Raw genomic sequence first — 18,512 nt, 5'->3', positions numbered from 1 at the left:
CCCCCCAGACCCCTATTGACCCTGCCACCGACAGCCCCCCAGAGCTCCAGCCCCCCAAAGGCCCCCCAAGAGTCCCCAAACCCCCTTCCCTTCCCGCCAGAAGTCCCCTGTGGGCCCCCACCCCAGCACTGGGCTCCCCTGGAGAGGGGATGGGGCCACGGGGCCAGCTACTCACTGGGGGGCCCGGGGGCCCGGGAGGCCCCTCCCTGCCCTTCAGGCCGGCTGGGCCCTGTGGAGGAGACAAGACAGGACCGTTACACGCGCGGGTGCCCCATCCCAGCACCTGCCCTCACCGCCCCCCGCCCAGGCAGCACTCACCGTCTCGCCGGGCGCGGCCCTGGCGCCGGGAAAGCCAGGGATTCCCGGGGGGCCGCTCTTCCCCGGCAGGCCAGCCGGGCCAGGGTCACCCTAGGGGACAGAGACGGTTAGCAGTGAGTGGGGACCCCTCCCACACCCCCACCGCAGGCAAACGCCCCTCATCCTACCAGAGCCGAGGGGGCAGGGCACAGCCCCCCATTCCCCAGAGCTGGCTGGGGGTGCCGAGCCCCCGGCCCGTACGGGGAGCAGTGAGGGGGCCCAGCAGGCCGAGGCAGAACACGGGGGGCCGGAGTAGGTGCTGGGCACGAGAAGAGCGGGAAGAAGGTGACAGTTTGCCAGGGAGCCCTGAGCAGCTGACCCCAGGCCCTGTGATGAAGTGGGGGTTTATTCGTCTTGTTATGTTGCATGTGAGTCTTACTGTCCTGCACTAATACTGTGTGTGCCTCAGTTTCCCTGTGTGCTGCACCAATACTCAGGTGGTGGGAACTGGGGGTCTGATTTTGCTGAGGCCCCGGGGCAGGTGAGGCTGCCCAGGTATTTGCACCTGTGTAACCTGAGACCCAGGTGGGTGTGAGCAGGTGACACCTTTTGCCCTGGAAGTGAGAGACAGAGAAGGAAGAGGAGCAGCATAGAATCATAGAATCATAGAATCTCAGGGTTGGAAGGGACCTCAGGAGGGATCTAGTCCAACCCCCTGCTCAAAGCAGGACCAAACCCAACTAAATCATCCCAGCCAGGGCTTTGTCAAGCCTGACCTTAAAAACCTCTAAGGAAGGAGATTCCACCATCTCCCTAGGGAACCCATTCCAGTGCTTCACCACCCTCCTAGTGAAAGTTTTTCCTAATATCCAACCTAAACCTCCCCCACTGCAACTTGAGACCATTACTCCTTGTTCTGTCATCTGCTACCACTGAGAACAGTCTAGATCCATCCTCTTTGGAACCCCCTTTCAGGTAGTTGAAAGCAGCTATCAAATCCCCCCTCATTCTTCTCTTCTGCAGACTAAACAATCCCAGTTCCCTCAGCCTCTCCTCATAAGTCATGTGCTCCAGCCCCCTAATCATTTTTGTTGCCCTCCGCTGGACTCTCTCCAATTTATCCACATCCTTCTTGTAGTGTGGGGCCCAAAACTGGACACAGTCTCCAGATGAGGCCTCACCAGTGCTGAGTAGAGGGGAATGATCACATCCCTCGATCTGCTGGAAATGCCCCTACTTATACAACCCAAAATGCCATTGGCCTTCTTGGCAACAAGGGCACACTGCTGACTCATATTCAGCTTTTCGTCCACCGTAACCCCTAGGTCCTTTTCTGCAGAACTGCTGCCCAGCCATTTGGTCCCTAGTCTGTAGCAGTGCAGGGGATTCTGCCGTCCTAAGTGCAGGACTCTTGAACCTCATCAGATTTCTTTTGGCCCAATCCTCTAATTTGTCTGGGTCCCTCTGTATCCTATCCCTACCCTCCAGCGTATCTACCACTCCTCCCAGTTTAGTGTCATCTGCAAACTTGCTAAGGGTGCAGCCCGCACCATCCTCCAGATCGTTAATGAAGATATTGAACAAAACCGGCCCCCATCAAGGGGGATGTTGGAGGTGGGGCGGCTGGAAGAGGCGGAATCCGGAGTGTCTGGCCCAGGCCTCCCAAGAAGGACTTGGCTGGAAGCCACTGATGTCGGTAATAACAAGCTCGGTTCTACGCTGTCGTCCTGCCGACGGATAAACCTTCTGTTTTACGCTGGCTGGGAGTCACGGCTGACTGCGGAGTGGGGGGGCAGGGCCCTCTGGCTTCCCAGGGGTCCCGTCCAGCTCGACCCACCAAGGGGAAGTGTGTGGTGCGAGCAGGGACGCTGGACGCTGGCTCCTCCCCGGTCCCACCCCACACACCTGGTGACAGGTGCCGTAAGGGGAGTTGTGCCACCCCAGACCTGGCTGGCTTCATACAGAGCCGTTCCAGAGCATCGGAGCCACCCACTCCCCTGCCAGATCCGGGCAGAAAACCCAGGCGTCCGGGCTCCCAGCCCCTGGTCAGGCCTGCTTGCCTGCTGCACAAGCAGGAACTGGGGGGCGCGTGTGCACACAGCCCCTGCTCCCCCTGCCCCCAGCATGGCACCTACCTTGGCCCCTTCCCGGCCGGCAGCCCCTGGCAGCCCCTGCTCCCCAGGGGGACCCGGGGGGCCAGGATGCCCCCGCTCTCCAATGGGGCCCGTCTCGCCCGAGCTACCCTGAGGGGCAGAGAAGGGGCAACAGTGAGGTGGGGCAGGGTGGGCTGGATCCAATGGGGGGCTTGCTGGGCCCTGCAAGAGAAGGGGCAGCCCCACCCCCACAGCAGCCGGGCCGGGGGGGGTCAGACGCCCCACATCAGCCCTGCCACCCCCCAAGGCCTGTGGGGGCCTGGCCTGGCCAGCTGGACCCCGTGGGCCCAGAGGGGGAGCAGGGCGCCCCCTGCAGGACAGGCCTGCTGACTGCGCCGTGCCCCCAGTCCAGCGATGCCCCCCCCTGGAGAGCGGGGGGGGGATCACAGGCCACCAACAGGGAGACGGGCCCAAGCTCCCGAGGGCGCGGGGCTGGGGCGGGCATGGGGCCGGGGCTGGGGCGCGGGGCGGGCATGGGGCCGGGGCGGGGCCGGGCGGGCATGGGGCCGGGGATCGGGGGGCCGGGGGGTGCGGGGCCGGGGGGCCAGGGCTCACTCACCTGGGGTCCCACCACCCCCGTGGGGCCGGGGGGGCCGGTCTTGCCGTGGTATCCCTGCGGAGAGACGGGGGTGAGTGTCGGGCAGCCCCTGCAGCCAGGCCCCACTGGGACGGCAACAGGGGCGGGGACTCACCGGCTCCCGCGCTGTCCTGGGTGTCCGGGCAGCCCGTCCTTCCCGGCCGGACCCTGCCAAGGCGCAGAGTCAGGGGCTGCGGGTGCCAACCGGCCAGATCCCCCCCAGGGCCGCCCCACGCGCCTCCCCCCAACCCAGGGCCGCCCCACGCACCAACCAGCCAGACCCCCACCAGGGCCGCCCCACGCGCCTCCCCCCAACCCAGGGCCGCCCCACATGCCTCCCCCCAACCCAGGCCGCCCCACGTGCCTCCCCTCTGGTCCCACCCACACACCTCCCCAACCCAGAGCCGCCCCACACACCACCTGGCCAGATCCCCCCAGTGCTGCCCCACGCAGCTCTCCAGTAATGGCTCTCCCTGAACCCCAACCCTGCAGGAGGGACCCCCAGGAGAGTTTGTTCCCAGCCCCGGGGGGAAGGTGAGTTGTACTTACGGGCGGCCCCTTCGGGCCTCGGAAACCGTTGGGGCCCTGTGGCCCCTGGGGGCCCTGGGAGAGCAGGAGAACAGCTGTGAGCACAAGGGGGACAGCACCCAGAGCCCCTTGTGATGGAGCAGGGACTGTCTGTGTGGGGGATGGGAGAGCCGGGGAGGACTTTGGGTGATGGACAATACCTGAGCCTGTAACCTGAGCCAGGCAGGGGGAGGGGAGGTCAACACCTCTGCGGGGAGCTGCACAAAGGCAGGGGGCCGAGGGGAGAGGGTGGGTCAGTTTCCGTTTGGGGCTGGGGGGTGCAGTGCAGGGAATCCCAAGCTGGGAAATAAGCTCCCTGCACCCCCAGAGGGACCTGACTGAGGGGTCCTGGCTGTGCCCACAAGCTCTGCTGGAGCCTGGGTTCCTGTGTCCAATCAACCTTCTGTGTTACTGGCTGGCTGAGAGTCACTGAGAGCCCAGGAAGGGGGGTGCAGGGCCGGACTCCCCCACACTCCGTGACACCCCTCATTTCCCCTCCCCCACCCTCTCCCACAGCCCCCCAGGACCCCTGTATCCCCCCATGCCCCAAGCCCCACAAAGGCCCTGGCCCCCTGGGTGGCTGTCCCCCCCCAGGGCAAGGGGGGTTGGTGGGGATCCCCCCCACGCTCACAGACACTGGCCAGCCCGTGGGGTCCCCGCTCAGACTCACCTTCTCCCCTCCAGCTCCGGGGGCCCCGTCATGGCTGGCGTCGCCCTGGGGACAGAGAACCAGGCTGAGGGCGGCCAGGCTCCCGCTCAGGGTCGGGGACCCTGCGCCAGAGCACAGGCCAGCCGGGACAGGCGCCGGGCAGGGGTGAGTCGAGGGGATGGACGAGGCAGGAACTGGGGGGGGGGCGGAGCCGGGGGGGATGCATGGCAGGCGTGCCAGGGGAGGAGGACGGGGCGCTGGGGGTCACCGGGCGCTGGGGGTCACCGGGCGCTGGGGGAGGGTGCTGGGCAGGGGTGAGTCGAGGGGATGGACGAGGCAGGAACGGGGGGGGGCAGCGGGGGGGGATGCATGGCAGGGGTGCCAGGGGAGGAGGACGGGACGCTGGGGTCACCGGGCGCTGGGGGTGCTGGGTGCCAGGGGAACCGGGTGGCACCGGGCGCTGGGGGAGGGCGCTGGGTAGGGGTGAGTCGAGGGGATGGACGAGGCAGGAACTGGGGGGGGAGCGGAGCGGGGGGGGAAGCATGGCCGGGGTGCCAGGGGAGGAGGACGGGGCGCTGGGGGTCACCGGGCGCTGGGGGGGGTGCTGGGTGCCAGGGGGCACCGGGTGGCACCGGGCGCTGGGGGAGGGCGCTGGGCAGGGGTGAGTCGAGGGGATGGACGAGGCAGGAACGGGGGCAGAGCGGGGTGATGCATGGCAGGGGTGCCAGGGGAGGAGGACGGGGCGCTGGGGGGCGCCGGGGGAGGGCGCTGGGCAGAGGGAGGGTGCTGGGCAGGGGTGAGTCAAGGGGATGGACGAGGCAGGAACTGGGGGGGGGCGGAGCGGGGGGGGATGCATGGCAGACGTGCCAGGGGAGGAGGACGGGGCGCTGGGGGTCACCGGGCGCTGGGGGTGCTGGGTGCCAGGGGGAACCGGGTGGCACCGGGCGCTGGGGGGGCGCTGGGCAGAGGGAGGGTGCTGGGTATGGGGGGCAGAGGTCAATGGGGGGATGGCAGGGAGCTGGGCCGGGTCCCCAACGCCCCATGGAGTGGGGCCAGGGTGCTGTAACCACGGGGCAGGGGGGCCGAGATTGGGCACGGGGGGGCTGGCTAATACCCGGCTGGTGGACACCGACACAGACAGACGGACGGACGGAGCGGGTGGGGCTGGTGCTGCACAGCCAGACCCTGAGGTACCTTCGGGCCCGGCTTCCCCGTTGGCCCCATCTGGCCTCGCTCCCCTGGCAGGCCCTGGGCAGAGAGAGGGGGTCACGTTAGTGACAGAATCTGGGACCATATAGAACATGGTTTGCAACCAAGGTCCTGTAGTGGCACCAAATCTTATGTAAAGGGGTCGTATAAGGTGTGTAAGGCCAGGTTCTGGGTTGCTGGTTAGGATGATGCTGTCTGGGTGCATGTGTCATTTTGTAGTTGAAGTTATGAGTATTGGCTCTGTACTGTCTGTATTTTGTATTGTGCTCTGCTTCTGGGTGACACCCCAGACAAGTTGGTGTTAGCTCTGCCTGGCCTGCTTGAGGGCCCATTAAGGACCATCAGCTACACAACTGACCCATGGAGAGAAGGCAGATCCGCCTTGTGACTCAGCAAAGTGCAGGGACTGGCCCATGTGACTCCAGACTCCATTTTGCTGTAATTTTCCACAGTGAGAACAAAGAGGGTCTTACACCTGGAAAAGCCTATCTAAGGCTGATGCCTCATCTCCATCTTGTCTTCAATCCTGCTTCGTACCTCTGGAGGGACTTTGCTACAAACTGAAGCTCTACACAAAGGACTGACTGACCCATCCCAGTGGGGGATGTTCCAGAGACTTGATTTGAACCTGCAGTTTATGCCATCGCTGCTGCAAGCCTGAACTAAGAACTTTGCCATTGCTGGATGGAGTTGATTCCATGTAACCAATTCTAGCTCTCAGCTCTACCTTTTTCCCTTTGTAAATAAACCTTTAGATTTTAGATTCTAAAGGATTGGCAACAGCGTGATTTGTGGGTAAGATCTGATGTGTATATTGACCTGGGTCTGGGGCTTGGTCCTTTGGGATCGAGAGAACCTGTTTCTTTTATTGGGGTGTTGGTTTTCATAACCATTCATCCCCAGGACGAGTGGCACTGGTGGTGATACTGGGAGACTGGAGTGTCTAAGGAAATTGCTTGTGTGACTTGTGGTTAGCCAGTGGGGTGAGACCAAAGTCCTCTCGGTCTGGCTGGTTTGGTGCCTTAGAGGTGGAAAACCCCCAGCCTGGGGCCGTAACTGCCCTGTTTACACCATTGGTCCTGAATTGGCACCTCAGTTGGGTCCCGCCAGAACCGCATCGTCACAGAGGGAGAGCAGGTGCAGCGTGGGGTGGGCTGCCGGAGACCAGGGCCTGGCAGATGGGGGGCACCGGGGCCTGCTCAGCGCTGGCTGGGGGGAGCTCTGGGGCCCAGCTGTGGGGGTGGGGAGGTTAAAGGGCTCAGCCAGTCACTGGGGCATGGGGGGCTCTGGGGCCGGTCACTGTGGGATGTGGGGGGCTAAAGGGCTCGGCCGGTCACTGGGTCATGGGGGTGTCCGGGCTGGTAGCTGGGGAACATGGGGGCTGTCACCGGGGGACAGAGCCAGCTCCTTGGCCTGTCCCCGCAGCGCTGAGGGGGGCCAGGGGGTGTCTGGGGCCGCTCACCGGAGCTCCACGCTCTCCCGTCTGCCCGGCCTGGCCAGCCTTGCCCTGCGAGGGGAGAACAACACGGCAGCGTGGGTGAAATACTGTGTGTGGCACTGCCCTGCCCCACGGGCACACCCGCCCCACGCCTGCAGCCAAGGCCCGCTGCCCGCCTGCCACCACCTGGGAGCCCATATTTATATCAGGGGCCCGGCTCACTCACCCTCTTTCCTTTCTCCCCTGCAAGCCCCAGGGGGCCCGGGAAGCCAGCAGAGCCCTGCGGGGGAGAGCACGGGTTAGGGGGGTGAAGCCGGGGGGCCTGGGGGCCCCCTCCCAGGATGCCGTGGGCTCCGAGGCCCCAGACTCCTGCCCCCCACTTACCTTGGGGCCCTGGCGGCCAGGGTAGCCCGGCAGGCCTGGCACGCCCAGCTTCCCCTGCAGGGAGAGAGAACGGAGCTGAGACGTGGCAGGGCCCCGGCCCGGACGCGGGGGCGAGGGGACGGAGACGCACTCACCTTCTCCCCCGCTGGGCCGGAGGCGCCTGCCTCCCCCATGGGACCCTGCTGGCCCTTCAGCCCCTCGGGGCCATCCTCCCCCCGCGGCCCCAGCGGCCCCAGATCGCCCTGCAATGGAGAGAGAGACGCCCCCCAGGGCCAGGATAGCGCCGCATTCAGGAGTGGGGCTATCCCTGTGCCACCCTCTTCACCCGCTGGCCCAGAGCCCCCCTCCTGCCCCCAAGTCCCACCCCTCCCCCGCCTGCCCCACACCCAGAGCCCCGTGTGACGAACTGGGGATGTTCTTACAGTTTTCTCTGAATACGGTGTGGGTGCCTCAGTTTCCCCTTTGCATTTCTTACGTCTCTAGCTCAGGGGGTTTCAAACAGGGGGGTATTATGTGGGGGGTCGCGAGCTGTCAGCTTCCACCCCAAGCCGCACTTTGCCTCCAGCATTTACAATATATTAAACGTGTTTTTAATTCATAAGGGAGGTCGCACTCAGAGGCTGCTGTGTGAAGGGGTCACCAGTACAAACGTCTGAGAACCCCTGGACTAGGCGCGGGATCAGCGGGTGTGAAAGTTGCAGAGCCCAAGAAGGCCCCTGTGATGGTGTCAGCACAGAGAATGGCGACACCCCGTCTCCTGCTGGCCTGGGCCCCTCCCCTCAAAGGTGCCAACCGAAGGTGCTGGAGACAAAGAGACCAGGTGACCTCCTGGCCCAGAAAGAGACAAGCCCAGAGAGGAGGGGCTGGAGGGGGGGGTCAGTCTGGAGCTGGCTGGGGACGGGGAGTGAGGGCAGACGTGGGGGTCTGGCTCACTGCCCCCCAGAATGGACCCGGCCGAGGGGTCTGGTTCTCTGTACCTACAAGCTCTGTGTTAGACCCTGTTCCTGTCAGCGAATAAACCTCTGTGTTACTGGCTGGCTGAGAGTCACGTCTGACTGCGAAGTGGGGGGGCAGGACCCTGTGGCCCCCCCAGGACCCCACCGGGGGGACTCGCTGTGGGAAGCGCACGGAGGGCAGAGGAGGCTGAATGCTCCAAGGAGAGACCCAGGAGGTGAAGCCGTGGGAGCTGCTTGCCCTGCAGACAGGCTGCTCCGAGGGAGAGGAGGCTCCCCAGAGTCCTGCCTGGCTTGGTGGGGAGCAGCCCCAGAGCAGCGCCCGGGGACCCCGTGACACCCCCCACCCCTCCCCCTCCTGCCCCACACCCAAAGACCAACCCCCTCCGCTGTGTCCCTGCCCCACTGCCCAGCTGTGACAGGCCCAGCCGGTAGGAAACGCCCCACAATTTGCAGTGAAATGTGCAGTCAACGCCCCCACCCACGCCAGGAGGGGCCCCGCTCACCCTGTCGCCCTTGTGGCCCATGTCACCCTTGAAGCCGGGGAATCCGTCTTCTCCCTGGACAGAGACACGGGTCAGGCCAGGCAGGGCCAACCCCGAAACCTGGGGGGTCCCCCTCTCGGAGTGAACTGGGACCTCATCCCCTTAACGACCAACATGGGTCTCCAGCACCCAACCCCAGCCCTGCCGGTGCCCCTCACTCCCGACACGCAGCCCCTGCCCCACCCCAGTGCTGCCGGTGCCCCTCACTCCCGACCCGCAGCCCCTGCCCGCCCAGCCCTGCCCCCAGCGCTGCGGTGCCCCTCACTCCCGACATGCAGCCCTGCCCCCAGTGCTGCCGGTGCCCCTCACTCCCGACCCAGCCCCTGCCCGCCCAGCCCTGCCCCAGTGCTGCCGGTGCCCCTCACTCCCGACCCGCAGGCCCTGCCAGCCCAGCCCTGCCCCCGCCCAGTGCTGCCGGTGCCCCTCACTCCCGACCCGCAGCCCCTGCCCGCCCAGCCCTGCCCCCCCCAGCTCTGCCCGTGCCCCTCACTCCTGACCCGCAGGCCCTGCCAGCCCAGCCCTGCCCCCAGTGCTGCGGTGCCCCTCACTCCCGACCCGCAGGCCCTGCCAGCCCAGCCCTGCCCCGCCCAGTGCTGCCGGTGCCCCTCACTCCCGACCCGCAGCCCCTGCCAGCCCAGCCCCCCACAGCGCTGCCGGTGCCCCTCACTCCCGCCCCGCAGGCCCTGCTAGTCCAGCCCCAGCCCATGATTCTCCCTGCAGGCCCCACCCCAGCAGTGAGACATTTTTTTTCCCCTTGTCACCTGGCAGGTCCCAGCTGGTGTCCCCCCCCCGTCCCCCCCTCCTTACCTTCTCCCCTTTGCTTCCCCTCAGGCCCCTGGCTCCGAAGGCCCCCTGCAGAGACGGGGGAGGGGGGTCAGAGCAGGACTCTGGGGCCCGAGCACTGTGGCGGCAGCAACTGCTCCCGGAGTGCAGGGCTGGGGGGCTCCGGGACTGGGGAGGGGACGGGGAGAGGCCTCCGGACACGTGGGGAGGCCCTGGGGGGGTACGGGGGTCGCAGGGGGAGGCGCTGGGACACAGGGGAGGCCCCAGGGCACGTGGGGGGAGGGGCCCTGGGGGGTTACTGGGGTCGCAGGGGAGGCGCTGGGACACGGGGAGGCCCCAGGGCACAGGGGGGGAGGGGCCCTGGGGGGGTACCGGGGTCGCAGGGGGAGGCCCCAGGGCACGTGGGGGGAGAGGCCCTGGGGGGTTACCGGGGTCGCAGGGGGAGGCGCTGGGACGGGGGGGGGGGGAGGCCCCAGGGCACGTGGGGAGAGGCCCTGGGGGTTACCGGGTCGCAGGGGAGGCGCTGGGACACGGGGAGGCCCCAGGGCACGTGGGGAGGGGCCCTGGGGGTTACCGGGTCGCAGGGGAGGCGCTGGGACGTGTGGGGAGGCCCCAGGGCACGTGGGGAGGGGCCCTGGGGGTTACCGGGTCACAGGGGAGGCGCTGGGACGTGTGGGGAGGCCCCAGGGCACGTGTGGGGAGGCCCCAGGGCACGTGGGGAGGGCCCTGGGGGTTACCGGGGTCACAGGGAGGCGCTGGGACGTGTGGGGAGGCCCCAGGGCACGTGTGGGGGGGGAGGCCCCAGGGCACGTGGGGGGAGGGGCCCTGGGGGGTTACCGGGGTCGCAGGGGGAGGCGCTGGCATGGCAGAGGGCAGCTCCCATCTGGGCTCTGACCCTGCCGTGGGGCTGGCCTGGCTGATGGCCGGGGGTGGGGGAAGGGCAGCACCATGCCCCCCCCCAGGGAGGGTCCCATCACTGGGGCCCGGCCGTACCCACCTTGACCCCACGGGGGCCTGGGTAGCCAACGGGTCCCACGGCGCCAGCTGGGCCCTAGGGCGAGAGAGCGTCAGACCTGCCAGCCCTGCTGCCCGTGGCCCCCGCCATGGAACTGACCCCCAAGCCCCTCACGGCCCCCCGCTCGCATGACCCCCAGGACCCCACCGGCCCCCCGCTCGCATGACCCCCCACCGGGCACCGTGGGGACGGTGCTGTGGCCCCGGGGCGTGCGGCTGCCCCACACCTGCTCCCCACCTGCCCCAATGGGGGGCCGCCCAGGCCCCGGGGGCTCCGTACCTGGAGCCCTTTCTCCCCGCCCGGCCCCTCTCGGCCCGGGTGACCCTGCGAGGAAGCACAAGGGACACGGGGAGGTTAGCGCCAGCCCCGCTGTCCCCACCCCCATCGAGCTCCTGGCGGCAGGGGACAGAAGAGAGGGGATGGAGGAAATGCCAGGGAGAGTGTGCCCGGGAGACGTGCTGGGGCACATGCCGTGCTCTGCCTGTGTTTGCTCCTGGGGATGCTGGGAGGAGGTTCCCGGGGGCATAGCAGCGGGGAGGTGCATGTGTGCCGGGGGACGACATGCCGTGCTCTGCCTGTGTGTTTGTTCATGGGGGCATGCTGGGAGGAGGTTCCCGGGGGCATAGCAGCGGGGGTGCATGTGTGCCGGGGGACATGCCGTGCTCTGCCGGTGTGTTTGCTCCTGGGGATGCTGGGAGGGTCCCGGGGGCATAGCAGCGGGGGTGCATGTGTGCCGGGGGACATGCCGTGCTCTGCCTGTGTGTTTGCTCCTGGGGATGCTGGGAGGGTCCCGGGGGCATAGCAGCGGGGGTGCATGTGTGCCGGGGGACATGCCATGCTCTGCCGGTGTGTTTGCTCCTGGGGATGCTGGGAGGTGGGGTTCCCGGGGGCATAGCAGCAGGGGGTGCATGTGTGCCGGGGACATGCCGTGCTCTGCCGGTGTGTTTGCTCCTGGGGCATGCTGGGAGGTGGGGTTCCCGGGGCATAGCAGCAGGGGTGCATGTGTGCCGGGGGACATGCCGTGCTCTGCCGGTGTGTTTGCTCCTGGGAGGGATGTGCCGGCCAAGCCCAGGCCGGGGTCTGAGCCCCCAGTACTTACGGGGGGGCCGTCGGCGCCAGCCACGCCCTGCAGGCCCCGCTTCCCCGGCGGCCCCTGCGCGGAGAAAGGACACGTCATGGGGGCGCCCCCGTCAGACCCTGCCGCCCCCCTCGCAGCCGCCATGGGGCCCCGCAATGGGCACCCCGCAGAGCCATCGCTCCGTGCCCCCAACCCCGCCGTGGGGCCAGCTGGGGGTCACAGGAGGCCCGGTGCCCATCCCCCACCCCAGCCCCACACCCTCCCCACACTCACCTTCTCCCCCGGCATCCCGACGGGCCCCTGGGGGCCAGGCAGGCCCTGGCGGAGAGAACAGAGATGGGTCACAGGGGGATGGGGTACATCCCCCCCCCCCGCCACACCCGGGCCCCAACCCCCCGGCATCACCACACCCCTACCGCAGTCCCACCCCCGTCCCATGTGCCAGCCCATCCACAAGGCCAGGCCAGGCCCCACCATGGGACCGGCTGGGGGGGGTGGGGAGCACTGGCCCACCTCCCCCACTGTTAGTGAAGGGGGGCAGGGGGAGCGATCCGGCCTCGCCCCATTGACCCACATTTGGCCCCCGTGTGGGTGATGGACGTACCTGGGGTCCGGGGGTCCCTTGCTGGCCGGGGGGGCCCGGTTCCCCCTGGATCCCCTGGGGAGAGAGCAGCATCCGTGAGGGGTGGGCACAGGCTGCCCCCCACCCTGCTCAGCCACCAGCACACGGGGCTTCGGGTCCAGCTGGGGGGGCCCAGCCCCAGAGGGGAACAGAGCCCCCATGCATCCTGCTGCATCTGCCACTGGGAGCCCCAGGCCTGAGCCAGCCCCCCCCCTTATGCCCCCCACAGGCTCCCCACAGGCCCCCACACATCCCACAGCCCCTTAGCCCCCCACAGGCCCCCATGCCCCCCAACATCCCACAGCCCCTTAGCCCCCCATAGGCTCCCTACAGCCCCTCACAGGCCCCACACATCCCACAGTCCCTTAGCCCCCACAAACCCCCACCCCCAACATCCCACAGCCCCTTAGCCCCCACAGGCCCCCATGCCTCCACACAACCCACAGCCCCTTAGCCCCCCCAAGGCTCCCTACAGCCCCTCACAGGCCCCACATCCCACAGTCCCTTAGCCCCCACAAACCCCACCCCCAACATCCCACAGCCCTTAGCCCCCATAGGCTCCCTACAGCCCCCACAGGCCCCACACATCCCACAGCCCCTTAGCCCCATAGGCTCCCTACAGCCCCACACATCCCACAGCCCCCAACATCCCACAGCCCCTTATGCCCCCACAGGCCCCCACACCACCCGGCACCCCCAGGGTCGGCCCCCCCCCGCTCTCACCACGTTGCCCTTGGGCCCAGGCGCGCCGTCCATGCCGCTCACGCCCTGCGGGGGAAGGGGAGAGCGTCAGTGGGGGGCAGCAAACACATGGGGGGGGCACATAGACAGGATTCCTACCGGCTGTCCTGGGGGGCCAGGGGGGCCGCGGGAGCCGACCAAGCCGCGCACGCCCTACGGACCAAGAAAGAGAAATTAGACTGTCTGAGAGTACCAGCCCCTCCACCCCACCAGAGCCCACCCCCTCCCACAGCCAGGGAGGGAACCCAGGAGTCCTGCCCCCCCTGCTCTAACCCCTACCCTCACCCCCTCCCAGAGCCAGGGAGGGAACCCAGGAGTCCTGCCCACCCCTGCTCTCACCCCTACCCTCACCCCCTCCCAGAGCCAGGGAGGGATCCCTGGAGTCCTGGCCCCCCGCCCCCGCTGCTCTAACCCCTACCCTCACCCCCTCCCACAGCCAGGGAGGGAACCCAGGAGTCCTGCCCCCAGTCCCCTGCTCTAACCCCTACCCCACCCCTCCCAGAGCCAGGAGGGAACCCAGCCAGGAGTCCTGCCCCAGTCCCCTGCTCTAACTCCTACCCTCACCCTCCCAGAGCCAGGAGGGAACCCAGGAGTCCTGCCCCCAGCCCCCTGCTCTAACCCCTACCCCCACCCCCTCCCACAGCCAGGGAGGGAACCCAGGAGTCGTGCCCCCAGCCCCCTGCTCTAACTCCTACCCCCACCCCCTCCCACAGCCAGGGAGGGAACCCAGGAGTCCTGCCCCCCAGCCTCCCCTGCACGAACTCCGACCCCCACCCCCACCCACAGCCCCGGAGGGAACCCAGGAGTCCTGCCCCCCAGCCTCCCCAGCTCTAACTCCTAGCCCCCACCCCCTCCCACAGCCAGGGAGGGAACCCAGGAGTCCTGCCCCCAGCTCCGCCAGTCCAGTGTGGGGTACTCACGGGCTCCCCAGGCTGCCCCCTGGGTCCTGGCAGGCCGCCCAAGCCCTAGGAGAGAGAGAGCAGAACTGAGGGGGGGGGCCACACTGGGTCCAGTAGCACCCGCGCCCCCTTCCCACCTGGGGCCCTTACCTTGGCTCCATTCTCTCCTGGGGGGCCCGGGGGGCCCGGCTTCCCCACGTCCCCCTGCAGGAGAGAGAGCGAGAGGTGAGGCTTGTGGGACTGGCGGGGGAGGGGGGCTCACACCTGCCCCTTGGGGCCGGGGGGGGCTCACACTTACCTTGAGACCCTTCTCGCCCGGCAGCCCCGGCAGCCCCTCGAAGCCCCTGTCGCCCTACGGGGGGGAGGGGGTGTTAGCCACGCAGGCCCAGCGGGAAGTGGGGCAGGGACCAGGCCCAGCACACAGGGCGTGTGGGGGGCCCAGACACCCCCTGCCCCACCCCAGAGGGCTCTGCTCCCCGCCACGGCCCCTCAGCCAGCCCCTTATCTCCCCCCGTTGTCCCTGCCAGGCCGAGCTCCATCTGCAAAGCCTCTCGGAAGTGAGGCCGCGCAGGACCCGGGCAGCCGGCCGCAGAGTCGCCTCTTCGTGTCAGAGGAGGGAAACTGAGGCCCCAGAGGGGCAGGGGCTCACCCAGCCACACAGCCGGGCAGTTTGGGGCAAGGCTGGGAGCAGAACCAGAGCTCCGGGCCCCACCCCCTGCAACCCACCAGCTGCTCCCCTCCCGGAGCTAGAGAGAGAACCCAGGAGTCCTGCCTCCCAGCCCCCGCCCTCCCCCAACCAGGGATCTCAATCCAGCCACAGACCTTGGGTCCGGTGTCCCCCGGGAGACCCCTGGCACCATCCGCCCCAGAGCGACCCTGCAAAACACGTCAAGGGTGTGAGCGGCTGGTTCCGGCGCTGCAGGCCAGGCCGGCTGAGGGGGGCTCGGGGGGCTCTGGGGGGAGTGTCTGGGGCCTCGGCAGGGACTGGCAGCCTTGGGGCTGGGCCCCCAGCGCGCGTGGAACAAAGCACCGGCTCGGCTGAGCTCCCGGGGGGCCGCGGACCCCCACTGCGGGCTCAGCCCCTGGCCTCTCCCCGGGGGGGCACCCTGGCTGCACTGAGGACAGTTCAAAGCCCCCGTCAGGGTCCCCCAGGCGCAGCTCAGACACGACCAGGCCTGGTGAGTGACCAGCGGGGCCGTGTCTGTGCCAGCTAAGGGATGGGCCCCCGGGGGCCCCATCCTTAGGGGAGGGCTGGTGCTCGTTCACAGCCAAGCGGGGATCCCCTGCCCCCTCAGGAAAGTCCTGGGGGGGGACAGCCTGCCCCCGCCACAGCCCCTGGCTGTGGGCTTCCCGGATCGGTCACACGTTTACCCCCAGGCCCTGTGGCCGGGCGGGACCCGGGGGCCGGCCCCAGGGGGCAAAGCGAAGCTGGGCGGCCAGGGCTGAGCCTGCTCCAGAGGGCAAGGGACCCCGGGGGGGCAAGGGACCCCGGGGGGGGCAAGGGACCCCAGAGGGGGGGTAAGGGACCCCGGGGGGGGGCAAGGGACCCCAGAGGGGGTAAGGGACCCGGGGGCAAGGGACTCCTGGGGGCAAGGGACCCAGGGGTAAGGGACTCCTGGGGGGGGGCAAGGGACCCCAGAGGGGGGGTAAGGGACCCCAGAGGGGGGGTAAGGGACCCCGGGGGGGGCACGGCCCCACTGCTCTGAGCCGTGACCAGGCCCTCGCTGGGCCGGGGCGGGATCGGGGCCCCACCGCGCTGCCGGGCAGGTTCAGGGCGAGTCGCGGCACCGACGGGCAGGAGCCGGGGCAGGGACGGGGTCCCTGAGGGGGGTGCTGGGGGGCGCACGGGGGCGTGAGGGGCACGGAGCAGAGGTACCGGGGCAGGAACTCCACTGTCGTTTTACTGCCCTTGGGGCGGGCGCTGCATTGCCAGGAGCCCCTGGCCGGGCGGGAGGGGGACAGTCCCTCGGGCACCCCCAGCCTGCGCCCCCACGGGCAGCGGCACTCACCCGTTTGCCCCCTTTCCCTGGCGGGCCGAGTGGGCCCCGCATCCCCCGCGGACCCTGCAGGAGAAAGAAGGGCTGAGGGCTCCACTCGACACCCCCAGCTGGGCCCCCCAGGTCCTGTGCCACCTGCCCCCCACCACCCACCAGGCCCCACGCCCCAACCCCCCCACAGGCCCCCATCCTCCCTCCCTCCCTCCAGACTCTGCCCCTCACTGGGCCCCACACTGGCCCCAGCCCGCTCCCCATGGCCCCCCAGCCCGCCCGGGCACTGACCACCCCCCACCAAAACCAGCCTCAAACCCCCTCCCCCCAGTGCCCAGCACCCCCTGCCCCACGGCACAGGGAGCTCCCTGGGGTCACCCAGCTCACCTGAGGCCCCATGTCTCCTGAGTCCCCTTTCAGGCCGGGATTTCCAGGGAGACCCTACAAAAAACAAACGAGAAAATCCTCAATGTGGGGGCTGGAGGCAGGTGACAGTCCCCAGGTCAGAGTCACTGGCGGAGGAAAGGCCATGACCTGGCTCAGCCCCCACAAGCCGGCCCCCCCACTGCTCCCCCCCACGTCCCATTCCCTGCCCCCCAAGCCAGCCCCACGCTGTCCTCCCACGTCCCACTCCCTGCCCCCTGGAGCCATCTCCCCGCTGCTGCCCCCACGTCCCACTCCTGCCCCCAGAGCTGGCCCCCTGCTGCCACCCTCCCACGTACCATTCCCTGCCCTCCCCGAGCCGGCCCCCGCTGCTCCCGACGTCCCATTCCCTGCCCCCAAGCCAGCCCCACGCTGTCCTCCCACGTCCCATTCCCTGCCCCTGGAGCCATCTCCCGCTGCGGCCCCCACGTACCACTTCCTGCCCCCAGAGCTGGCCCCTGCTGCCACCCTCCCACGTACCATTCCCTGCCCCCAAGCTGCCCCCTGCTTCCGCCCCACGTCCCACTCCCTGCCCCCCAGAGCTGGCCCCCCCGCTGCTCCCCCCCACGTCCCATTCCCTGCCCCCCAAGCTAGCCCCACGCTGTCCTCCCACGTCCCATTCCCTGCCCCCAGGCCGGCCCACCCAGCCCTTGGGGTTACTTTACACCCTGAAAACAAACACCAAGATACCCCCCCTACCCCATGCTGCCCCCCCCCCGGTATCTCCGCAGCCCCACCACGCACCAGGGGGCCCGGCCGGCCGGTCAAACCCATGGGGCCTGGGGGTCCCTTCATGGAGAGCTGGAAGAGAAGGAGCCCGGTGAGGCCGGGGCAGAGACGGGGCTCGGGGGCGAGCGAGGGAGGGGGCCTGGGTGCGGATCCCGGCGCGGGCGCAAGCCCCGGCCCTACCTTGGCCTGCTGCAGGACGGCCTGCGCCTGGGCCTCCTGGAAGGACACCGTGGGGCCCCTGGGCCAGTCGCCGCCGAACTGGAACTGGGGGGGGAACAGGGCAGCACCCGGGTCAGCGACAGGGCGGGGAGCAGCCGGGCCCCCCCTGCCAGGGCATCAACCCCCTGACCCCGCCCCCCACAGAGCAGGGAGCAGCCCTGCCCCCCCCCCCCGCCTGGGCACCAGCCCCCCGCCCCCCACAGAGCAGGGAGCAGCCCTGCCCCCGCCTGGGCACCAGCCTCCCGCCCCACAGAGCAGGGAGCAGCCTTGTCCCCCGCCTGGGCACCAGCCCCCAGCCCCCACAGAGCAGGAGCAGCCCTGCCCCCGCCTGCGCACCAGCCCCCGCCCCCACAGAGCAGGAGCAGCCCTGCCCCGCCTGGGCACCAGCCCCGCCCCACAGAGCAGGGAGCAGCCTTGTCCCCCGCCTGCGCACCAGCCCCCGCCCCACAGAGCAGGGAGCAGCCCTGCCCCCGCCTGCGCACCCGCCCCCCGCCCCCCACAGAGCAGGGAGCAGCCTTGTCCCCCGCCTGGGCACCAGCCCCCGCCCCACAGAGCAGGAGCAGCCCTGCCCCCGCCTGGGCACCAGCCCCCGCCCCCACAGAGCAGGGAGCAGCCTTGTCCCCCGCCTGCGCACCAGCCCCCGCCCCACAGAGCAGGGAGCAGCCCTGCCCCCGCCTGGGCACCAGCCCCCGCCCCACAGAGCAGGGAGCAGCCCTGCCCCCGCCTGGGCACCAGCCTCCCGCCCCACAGAGCAGGGAGCAGCCTTGTCCCCCGCCTGGGCACCAGCCCCCAGCCCCCACAGAGCAGGAGCAGCCCTGCCCCCGCCTGCGCACCAGCCCCCGCCCCACAGAGCAGGGAGCAGCCTTGTCCCCCGGCCTGCGCACCAGCCCCCGCCCCACAGAGCAGGGAGCAGCCCTGCCCCCACCTGGGCACCAGCCCCCGCCCCACAGAGCAGGAGCAGCCCTGCCCCCGCCCCCAGAGAGCAGGGAGCAGCCCTGCCCCCGCCTGCGCACCAGCCCCCACCCCAGAGAGCAGGGAGCAGCCCTGCCCCCGCCTGGGCACCAGCCCCCGCCCCACAGAGCAGGGAGCAGCCTTGTCCCCCGCCTGCGCACCAGCCCCCGCCCCCACAGAGCAGGAGCAGCCCTGCCCCCGCCTGGGCACCAGCCCCGCCCCACAGAGCAGGGAGCAGCCTTGTCCCCCGCCTGCGCACCAGCCCCCGCCCCACAGAGCAGGGAGCAGCCCT

General features: G+C 69.3%; 1 protein-coding gene across 1 annotated transcript in view; it reads right to left on the bottom strand.

Annotated features, from left to right (window-relative positions):
- The window catches only part of LOC120390945 (collagen alpha-1(XI) chain-like), a 34,307-nt gene that overhangs the window by 136 nt on the left and 15,659 nt on the right, over positions 1 to 18,512 (bottom strand). Inside the window, exons 13-41 of the mRNA XM_039514046.1 lie at positions 17,231 to 17,314; positions 17,066 to 17,122; positions 16,286 to 16,339; positions 15,920 to 15,973; positions 14,733 to 14,786; positions 14,209 to 14,262; positions 14,061 to 14,114; positions 13,932 to 13,976; positions 13,111 to 13,164; positions 12,994 to 13,038; positions 12,253 to 12,306; positions 11,922 to 11,966; positions 11,670 to 11,723; positions 10,850 to 10,894; positions 10,553 to 10,606; positions 9,580 to 9,624; positions 8,734 to 8,787; positions 7,409 to 7,516; positions 7,275 to 7,328; positions 7,117 to 7,170; positions 6,915 to 6,959; positions 5,438 to 5,491; positions 4,265 to 4,309; positions 3,577 to 3,630; positions 3,143 to 3,195; positions 3,010 to 3,063; positions 2,433 to 2,540; positions 319 to 408; positions 176 to 229 (exon numbers count right to left, since the gene is read on the bottom strand). Coding sequence (XP_039369980.1) covers positions 214 to 229; positions 319 to 408; positions 2,433 to 2,540; positions 3,010 to 3,063; positions 3,143 to 3,195; positions 3,577 to 3,630; positions 4,265 to 4,309; positions 5,438 to 5,491; positions 6,915 to 6,959; positions 7,117 to 7,170; positions 7,275 to 7,328; positions 7,409 to 7,516; positions 8,734 to 8,787; positions 9,580 to 9,624; positions 10,553 to 10,606; positions 10,850 to 10,894; positions 11,670 to 11,723; positions 11,922 to 11,966; positions 12,253 to 12,306; positions 12,994 to 13,038; positions 13,111 to 13,164; positions 13,932 to 13,976; positions 14,061 to 14,114; positions 14,209 to 14,262; positions 14,733 to 14,786; positions 15,920 to 15,973; positions 16,286 to 16,339; positions 17,066 to 17,122; positions 17,231 to 17,314 — 1,641 coding nt within the window. The 3' untranslated portion in view covers positions 176 to 213. The remainder of the gene's footprint in view (positions 1 to 175; positions 230 to 318; positions 409 to 2,432; positions 2,541 to 3,009; positions 3,064 to 3,142; positions 3,196 to 3,576; positions 3,631 to 4,264; positions 4,310 to 5,437; positions 5,492 to 6,914; positions 6,960 to 7,116; positions 7,171 to 7,274; positions 7,329 to 7,408; positions 7,517 to 8,733; positions 8,788 to 9,579; positions 9,625 to 10,552; positions 10,607 to 10,849; positions 10,895 to 11,669; positions 11,724 to 11,921; positions 11,967 to 12,252; positions 12,307 to 12,993; positions 13,039 to 13,110; positions 13,165 to 13,931; positions 13,977 to 14,060; positions 14,115 to 14,208; positions 14,263 to 14,732; positions 14,787 to 15,919; positions 15,974 to 16,285; positions 16,340 to 17,065; positions 17,123 to 17,230; positions 17,315 to 18,512) is intronic.

This window comes from Mauremys reevesii, linkage group 25 (genome assembly GCF_016161935.1).
Source record: "Mauremys reevesii isolate NIE-2019 linkage group 25, ASM1616193v1, whole genome shotgun sequence".
Lineage (NCBI taxonomy): Eukaryota > Metazoa > Chordata > Testudines > Geoemydidae > Mauremys > Mauremys reevesii.
This window is presented reverse-complemented; position numbering and strand designations above follow the sequence as displayed.